The 9000-nt window shown below is 33.3% G+C and overlaps 1 protein-coding gene across 4 annotated transcripts; it reads right to left on the minus strand.

Moving 5' to 3' along the window:
* Positions 1 to 4008: 4008 nt before the first annotated feature.
* LOC116345389 (UDP-glucuronosyltransferase 1-3-like) lies at positions 4009 to 7042 on the minus strand. 4 transcript variants are annotated; one of them, XM_031774697.1, is made up of 8 exons: positions 6935 to 7042; positions 6068 to 6342; positions 5820 to 6004; positions 5441 to 5508; positions 5240 to 5357; positions 4749 to 5173; positions 4652 to 4679; positions 4009 to 4589 (listed from the first exon to the last, which is right to left on the minus strand). In XM_031774697.1, the coding sequence occupies exons 2-8, from the start codon at positions 6323 to 6325 to the stop codon at positions 4130 to 4132; spliced, it is 1542 nt and encodes a 513-aa protein (XP_031630557.1). In that variant the 5' UTR covers positions 6326 to 6342; positions 6935 to 7042; the 3' UTR covers positions 4009 to 4129. The 4 variants fall into 4 exon arrangements, with proteins under 4 accessions (XP_031630557.1, XP_031630556.1, XP_031630558.1 ...); XM_031774696.1 differs by lacking the exon at positions 6935 to 7042 and adding an exon at positions 6638 to 6783; XM_031774698.1 differs by lacking the exon at positions 6935 to 7042 and adding an exon at positions 6548 to 6591.
* Between the last annotated feature and the right edge of the window lie 1958 nt (positions 7043 to 9000).

Genomic DNA, 9000 nt, shown 5'->3' on the forward strand with positions numbered 1-9000 from the left:
ATACGTTCACGCACTTTGCATACGCATCTTACCATTCCAATCGACTTTTTCCATTAAAATATAAAAATAGCAGCAATAACAAAACTCGTTAGCGACAGAGGAAAATAAGAAAAAAATACGGCAAGAGTGAACGAACGAACAAGCACACGCGCACACATACACAAAAGGGAAAGGAAACAAATGGCCATCGAGAATAAAGTCGAGGAATGGATGGATGAAAAAAGGGTGGCCGTTCATTCGTTCATTTTAATGGAAGTTCTTTTTTTTTATTTTCTACTTTCTGCTCTCGTTTTTTTGTTAGTGTTTACATATTTCTCTGAAAGTGTGCTGGCAGCCCCATTTGAAGATTTCTACACGATGATTTGACGACCAAAGGAATTGGACAAAGTGGGTGGACATCGCGAATGAGTCCAATTCATATATACAGACATGGACCACTTGACGTATCACTTTGCGACACAAACTCACAATCTCATTAACGAAAGTGAAAAGTTTTTGAATAACAACGTTTCACCAAACATACACTAAATATAAGCTTATAGTGAGAAATATTATTCAAAGATCAGAATGAGAGAGAGTGAGAGAGAAATGGGATATTTGTCGAAATTTCATTAAAAAATACAATATGCGTTTGACAAGAAACTAGCATTCTGTATGAAATCATGCAAAACATTCATTTGCACATTTTTTTATACAAACTTATTCCACAGCAAAAAGAAAACCATTTCCGTAGCTCACACTCTTTTTTTCCCTTGATTTGTTTGACGCTCGCATTTTTCGTATTTTATGGAACAAAAAAAAAGAAAAGATATTTTTTTCTCGTCGCCTTTTTCATTTTATTTTTCTTTTTCACTGAGTTTTTCGCCCATTTGAAGTGGCTCGTTGAATGAGTAATGTAAAAGTATTAAATATAAAGAAGTTTCAATGTAAATGACCGTGTGTTCAAGCACAAAGTGAGTAACTTGATAGGCTTGGACATGCATCTCTATGCCATTTATCGCGTACTTTTTTCTTTTCTTTTTTGGCTGATGGTGTGAGCGCATTAGAACTTTTCTTCCATTACTTTTCACTTTTATCGTTCTCAATTTTAACCATGTCTCCGTTTGTTTTTGTTTCATAATTTTGTTTCATTGTGTGTACGAGCGCGTACTTTTTTTAAGTTGTAGTCGTCATTGTGAAATGAATGGCTTTACCCTCAGGATACCTTTTAAGTAGAAATAGCATTCTATGCTGTGGCAACAATGTAATCGCATGAATTTTAAAGTATCAACAACTTTTGCAACAACATTGCGTTCGCTTATTAAGTGATATCACACGGCACCAAAAAAAAAACACGGTGTAAAGAAAAGAGCAGCAGCAACGAATATAAAGGTGTAAATGTATTGTTGGCATCAGTAAATAAATAGCGAAAAAAGAAACCGTATTCCAACGCCATATTGATGGCAAAAATTTCGTCGACTAACAAAAGTGATAGCATTTTTCTTCTTTTTCTTCTCATTTTATTCAGTGCATGAAGATTAACGAATGGCTCTCGATGGTATTTAAGTTAGCGGGCATAAGCAATTTAATCGGTATAAAAATGAATGCTTGTTGGCAACTGAAAGCCGATCCAAGGGGCTGAGCGATAGAACAAAAATGTCCATCTAATAAATGAAAGCACAACGCGATAAAAACCGCAACGGATAAAGCATGTTCAGTTTGTATATGAAAAGTGGTTGAGTGAAAATTAAAATGAATTTTAGTTGTTCCGACCAAACATATGGGATCGGGCACATGATTGTTCATCCACTTCAATATCTCTCTTCCTCTCTTGATTTCGTTTCTTGGTGTTGTTTTCCTTTCTTCGAACATTCATATCAAATTGATGCAATTTTGATGAAAACTTAAATTACAGCCGTGCGCACTCCCATTCTTTTCTTTTGATTCAGCTGAGCCGAATGATGAAAAAAAAAAGTATAATATTTTAAACGCCACGGCCACATTATCACCATGCTCGTTTTAAACTAAAAGCGGACGAATGTGAGCGCAGCGCGTATGACAGTGTAGCGATATGATGCCCGTTATTGTATATGATCCATTATAATTTATTGAATAATAAATTATCCAAAAATATTCACTTGCTAACCTTAACGGCGATGAAGATTGAGAAAGACAAACAAACATTTTTGGTAAATATCTGTATGGGCTTACACAAATTTAATGGTTAAGGATTTTTCATGATATGTAGTTTGCCCAGCCCTCTCCGCCACCAAAAATATCATGATTTAATGATAAATGCTCCATTTTAACAGATGATGAAAACAACGTCGCCACGATAATACAATACATGCCGTGGAAATCAGTCAAATCGATTGTAATACACACCCTCGATGGCTAATTGCTTTTTCTTTCCAGACGCAATTTATGCGATGGCTAATTACTAATATCGAGCCAAAAGGAAAAAGATGGGCGAAAAAACTATGCTGCTCAATGATTTTTTTTTTTCTGTTTTTTTTTTTTGCTGGCGTTCCGTTTATTTCCGTTGAAACTATGAAAAATTTATGACACGTTTTCTTTGTTTCGTCGATTGCTTCCCTCCGTCGGAGAAATTTTCATGTCGTTTTTTTTTAACTTTTACATCGAATGCTGAATATCAATGGGCAAAATGCTAAAATGAAAAATGATTGAAAAGCCAACGATTTAAATGAGTAAAAACATTTTAATGTTTAAGGGTCTTTTTGATATTTGTCGTTGTGAACGCATTCCAATCATCACAACACCAACCGAACAAGAGAAATATTCATAATAATGGGGAAAAAAAATCCTAAATGAATAGAAACATATTTCAGTGGATGCGATAGAAAAAAATGTCGCCTGTTTAACGTATTGTGCGCCAGTGCGCACGTCATTCTATTTTTTAAAAAAATTCAACAACAATTAGTTATAGACGCCTATGTTCATAGATGTATTAATTCGATGTTTGTCAGCGTAACCAATGCCGGAGATGAGATTTTTTCTATCGGCGTTCTTCGGTTACGTTATCGAGCCATTTTAAATTGGTTGCCATTGGAAATTCAAAAAGAATGATATCGTCCACCAAAAGACCTTAGACTTATTTTTAACAGTTTTCTTTTCCTCGGCCATCGTTGCGTGCACACAGTAAAAAGATTATTAAAAAGAAAACACCAAACATACTTTCAAGTGATGAAATTAAATCAGCTTTTGATGAATTAAAAAGTCGTGAGACCAATGTTGTACCATTACCGGTTCCAAAAATTCCATCATCGACACATCACTTCGGCTAATTGAACTAATAATGCCAAACGCAAAAGTTTTAAAGCTTCCAACAGTTTTTATTCTCCATATTTGTGTTCATGAACGAAATTATGTAATCGCATAGAGTGCTTTTTCCATTGAAAGAATCAACCATAATTAGGGTAAAACTTTGAAGAAACTTTCAATCATAAGAAGCCATCGTCATTCCACTGCCGTTGCCGTTGTGGTTTTTTTTATGTATAAATTCATTAACCAAAGCGGAAAATCATTTTATTCAATATAATTTTAATGTAATTTATGACTTATAGGAGAATGAAGTAAGTAAAAATGGGTACGAAAAAAATGGCCACAATATAAATGGAAGCACTAAACATTTCAATTCAATTATGCGTTTCAGCAACCGTTATCTAGCGAATATTTTATCGTGAAATAGATTAAGCAAAATAGAAAAGTCTAATCAATCGTAAAATTACATCACGGCATACATTTTCTTTTTTACATCAACTGGACTTTACTTGATTGGATTTTATAAAAGTTTGCTATTTATATTTGTAAGGATTTAATCATAGTTCTTCGTTTTGGATTCTGAAATTCGGAATTACCATAGTACATATTGTTATTTTTTTGTGGCATCGAAAGTTGACTATAGATGCAAAAGATGAAATACTTACCAGTTATGAACTATATTATGGTTACCATAGACACTCAAATCTTTTCTTACTTTTGCCATAAAAATTAAAAACAAAATTTAAATTTGATAACACAGTACTCGTAACCTTTATTTTAGAAGCACCGAAAGTAAAATTAAATAATTGCTGAATAATTTTTTTAAATTGAAAAATTAATCAGAGCTAATTTTCATGAAAAAATCACACTAGTCTTTTTTCGATTTTAAATTTGAAGTATTGAAGCACTTACGCACTATATAAACCCATAAATAGACAATCGGTAATAAAATGACTGCAATTGTAGCATACACATCAAAAGAATAGTATGTAAATGCCGACATATTTACCGAATGTGATTTCATAAGAGGTGCTCCATGCATTGCGGCTACATATTCAGTCCACCAAATAGCAGTTTTCAAAGGCGACATTGGTCGATTTCGATATGAATATGAAACTGTTTTGGCATTTTGTTGTGCATCTGTGCCTAGTGCTTCAGCAATGGCTGCTTTTACCGATTTTTCTGTTATATCTTCATACTGAACAATGAAGCCCATTCCACGTGCTTTTACAGCCATCGAATTATGAAATTGGTCACCATACATTGGAGTCAACACAGCAGGCACACCACAATAGGCGGCTTCACTACTTCCCATCAAACCGCCATGGCTTACAAAAAAATTTGGAATTTTAAATGGTGTTGCGAATATAAATCATATATTAATACATACCTGACAAAAACACGTACATTTGGATGACCTGAAAAAAGAAATGATGAAAAATCTCTAAAACGAATAATCCATGTGAGTAAATCTCTGAATAACTAACATAAAATGTCTTTTTGTGGCATCCATTTTCGAATGAGTACATTCGATGGTTGATTTGCCAGTGTTTCATTTTCGAATTTCCATAAAACCTTTTGTTTGAATGAACCAAACGCTTTCAGGAGATGATTACGTTTGTCTTCGGGTAAAGTGGCAGCTCGAATCAATGATCCCCAACTAACATAAATCACACCATCTTCGGCTGAATTTAGAAACGATTCTAACTCGGGATCTAACGGCTTTGGTTCTGTAATGTGGATACCGCCAATTTCGATAATCGACGGTGGATTCGGTCTGGATCCTTCAAGGGAATAGTGTGTATTTAGAAACATTAAACTTGTTTCTTTCACCAATTCACTTAAATGTGGCATATTTTCATCTCGCAAATATTTTCGAGTAAGTGTATCGATTTGTCTTAAGCTGATATAGCTAAAAACATACAACAAATGGAATATTTTTTTTTGCACCGATGGATTTCTATATTGAAATACTTACTGATACCAAATCTTGTATAGATTCATATAGAAAAAGTTCAATAAACGTTCAGTATAAGTCATATTGTCCGTAGAACCCAAAGGTTGTGCAGTTATATATGATAAAATCCATGGTATACCTATTTGGATAGAGAAAGAGACAAAATTACATAATAGAATTGAGCATTTTTGTATCGAATTTCACGCTCATATAGTGACATACCAAATCGGTCATAGTGCCAAGGCATCAAAACACAACTACTCAAGCCGATAACAGGTGCTTTTAGTTTCCTTTTTTTTAGAAAATCATTTATAAACAGATATTTTAATTGTTTTTATATAATATTCATTTTTTATACACAAGATGTTATCGAATTGCATATAAATCGCTCTCCCAACTCCTATCAAGAAGATTAAAAATATAATGTGAACACTTATCCATCAGAAGTCGTTTAACTAAAGTTATATCCCCTCAAACGTCCGAGCAATTGATATACAGACTGGACTTTTCTACAGAAATGCATGATTTATAGAAAAGTACAATTCCATAACATCCTGTACATATGATGATTTTTTTTTAAATTTGATAATTTAAAACGCACCATGCCAAACCCATCATGCAGTCACTATTAAACTGTTCAACAAGTAGCACATCAAATTTTACATTTGTATTAATTAGATTTTGCACATCGGTCGAATTCAATGTCAACTCACAAGCTTCATAGCCCCATTGGGCTAATTTTTCAAATTCTAAGAATGGTTGATAAAATGGACGATACGAGAACCACTAGAAATGAATTTAATTCAGTTGTTATAGATTAACTTCGAACATTTTGGGAATAAATTTTACCTGTAAATCAACAGAATCGGTCAGGGAATCGGCACCATTCAACGTCAAATCTTTATAGTTTGGTGGTGCATTTTTGTCGGGAAAATGACTAAGAACGGTAACATCATGGCCAGCATCGGCCAAGCCTCGCATAATCGGATGGAAAAAGTGAAAATGGCTCAAACCGGGATGTGGAAACAGACCAAGTATCTTCAGTGAGTGTGTTGAATTTATTAAAAACGTGAGAATCAATGAAAATCGGAATACTTTCGACATCATTTCGACTGAACGTTTATCTGTAAAATATATGATTGAAAATTATTCCATCAAAATCGAATCGCCAAACTTTTTTCACTATTTTTTTTTTAATTAGTCAATTGAGTTTCATACTGAGCACCGCTAGTTAAGTTATAAAGTTGTCATTGCTGGAATGACTATGCAATAAAACCTATTGTTATCGGTTTTAATTAAGTTTTGACCCAAAAAAAATCAATTATTTACATAGTTCATTGTTATTTCAAGACGAAATCATTCAAAAATTCTAATTTAAAGTTTGACGTATAGCGTTCATCAACAAAAATAGATACTCGCTTTTTTCACTTGGTTCTATGTATTCATTTGATTGCATGATCAATACGTTGCGCAAAGCATTGCGATCGTGCAATCAAGATTCGTTTCAGAATACGCAACGGTGAGCGGCAGCGAACATAACCGGTGAAAGTATGCGAAGTAATTAATCGTGGAATGCACTTCAAATATACTGTATTTCTTTACTTCTTTATTTGATATTTTTATTAATTCTTTAGAAAACACTATGTGGTTTTCTTTGAAAATGAAAGAAAATTATCAAAAATTCTCATCCGGTGCGTGAAAAATATATTTACTTACTGAATCGAAATAATAAATATGCGATAGTCTATGTACAGATGTACACGTCTTATACCAACAAATAGAAACGTCAAACTAACTCATTCGTATGTTTCGTTGTCTACTGAAATAAATCACGTGCGTTACGCAGATCGCTAGCTACTACTTTCCGATTGCTCGTTTTCGAGATAAGAGTACTCTGCGGGTGAGTTTAAAATTTAAAATACCGCATCCACTCTATTTATATCGTTAACATGCCGTTGAGTTTTCTTTACTTGTCACTGGATTTGTTTAAGTTTTGCGAACATATAAAGCGAATTAACCAGTGCTCGGAAATTTAATTCGAGATTTGGCTATATTTTATGGTTTTTGTACTGTGACTGTCACAATTTTGTATGGTCCTCCAAATTAAAATTACGATAATTTTAGGTCGCATCTGAACGCATTTCGACCTGTATGATGTTTTCGAAATTATTTTTTATAGAAAAAAAAATCATGAGAAAATCATGATATCAACCTGTCTAAAAATTTAATGAATGGCATGAATGACGTCAATTGATTACGATCATTTACTATGCACGTGAACATTAAAAAAATATTTGATTCCTCGAATCAATTCAGTACAGTTTGAATTACCGGCGGTGTCACATATTTTTGTCTGGGTGCTTCCTAAGTGCTTTTTTGCGTTGGTTTTGATATCGTTCACTTTCCTGCACTTGAGATCCATCTTTAAATCGTCATTTGAATTTGCGAACTGTGATTATTTTATGATTTAAACAGATGGGTATTTTCAATGAATCTTTTATGGACTTGGAAAATGGAAATCTGTGCATTCAAGTTGGTATACATTGTACATATGTAGGCTAAATGGCATCAGCTCATCAAATTTTGTTTATCACAGTTATTTTCTGCTTGTTTTTTTTGTCTTCTTTTGAGCAACAAATCATTTTGTTTTTCTCATGAAACATGTTGCCACCGGTATGAGTATTCAGACGCTTCGATTAAGCAGAAAAAAAAAAAACGAAGACTCCACTTTGTAAATGTTTATGTTTTGTGCCTTCCCTTACGGACAATTTAATAAGCTTTTCGTTTCCATTTTTTTTAGCGAAAATGAATTACAATTGTACATTTGGGCTGTCTCCAAATCTTAAAACATTTTAAGGTGTATCATTATTAAATAATAGATGACTTTAAACATTTTGTACGATTTAAATTAAAACAAAATGGAAATTATCTTACCAATTCGGGCAATTTAGACGATTTTTGTTCATTGTTCTTTGTGTTTCAGAGGGAATTATGAGTGGCGAAAAATCAAAACAGTATACGTTTAGCAGCGCTTACAATGCTTATCATGACATGGTCAATGTTTATTGCTTAAGACGTTTGTTTATTCGAAAATAAAACAATTTGCTTTTATTTTGTTCTATTTTATTTACTTTATTTTCGTTCTTTTTTTTTCAATTTTCATTTGGCCAAATGTGTCTCAAACAGACGTTTAGCTCACCTTAATTCAAATCGGTGTACGATTTCTGTTGGAATTTCAGAAAAAGATGCTTTCGAAGAGTCGCCGAGAATCATTCGTTCAACCGAGAAAAATGTTCAAATTGCACCAACAGTAAAAAAAATGAAACTAAGTGCGATCCCTTAAAAGCATTTCCATTTGTAAATGAGCTATACTTGCAAGAGAGAGAGAGAGAGAGAGCGAGCGAGCAAGAGGGGGAGGGAAGGAGAGAAGAAACGAAATAAAATCCGCGTTCAGCCTGAAGCATGTTTAAGAACGCAGCACAGTTATATAACAAATTTGGAATAAACATCAAATTGGAAATTAATTGGGGATCGTCGAAATCATCATGAATTATATGCTCGCATTTCTTTGAGCTTAAATCTTTTTTTTTGCACTAATGACAACGGTTTTGAATAATCTCACAATGTAAGACTCACATTAAACCATCAAAAGTTTTATCTACGCTCCACATTTTGCGCTATTTTTGACTAACAAAGTTTGCACACGAACATTAGAATTAGAAATGAATTCTTCAAACATTTTCTATTGCTCGAAGTACTTCGTGTTAATTTTTATGCTATAT

This window comes from Contarinia nasturtii, unplaced genomic scaffold (genome assembly GCF_009176525.2).
Source record: "Contarinia nasturtii isolate CC-2019 unplaced genomic scaffold, AAFC_CNas_1.1 Cnas_scaffold_1240, whole genome shotgun sequence".
Lineage (NCBI taxonomy): Eukaryota > Metazoa > Arthropoda > Insecta > Diptera > Cecidomyiidae > Contarinia > Contarinia nasturtii.

Coding starts and splice junctions, on each gene's coding strand:
- LOC116345389 (XM_031774696.1), bottom strand. CDS start 6,674: ATGCAATCAAATGAATACATAGAACCAAGTGAAAAAA. Junction 5,509..5,819: donor TGCATGATGGGTTTGGCATG/GTGCGTTTTAAA, acceptor TCTAAAAAAAAG/GAAACTAAAAGCACCTGTTA. Junction 5,358..5,440: donor TTGGCACTATGACCGATTTG/GTATGTCACTAT, acceptor CTATCCAAATAG/GTATACCATGGATTTTATCA.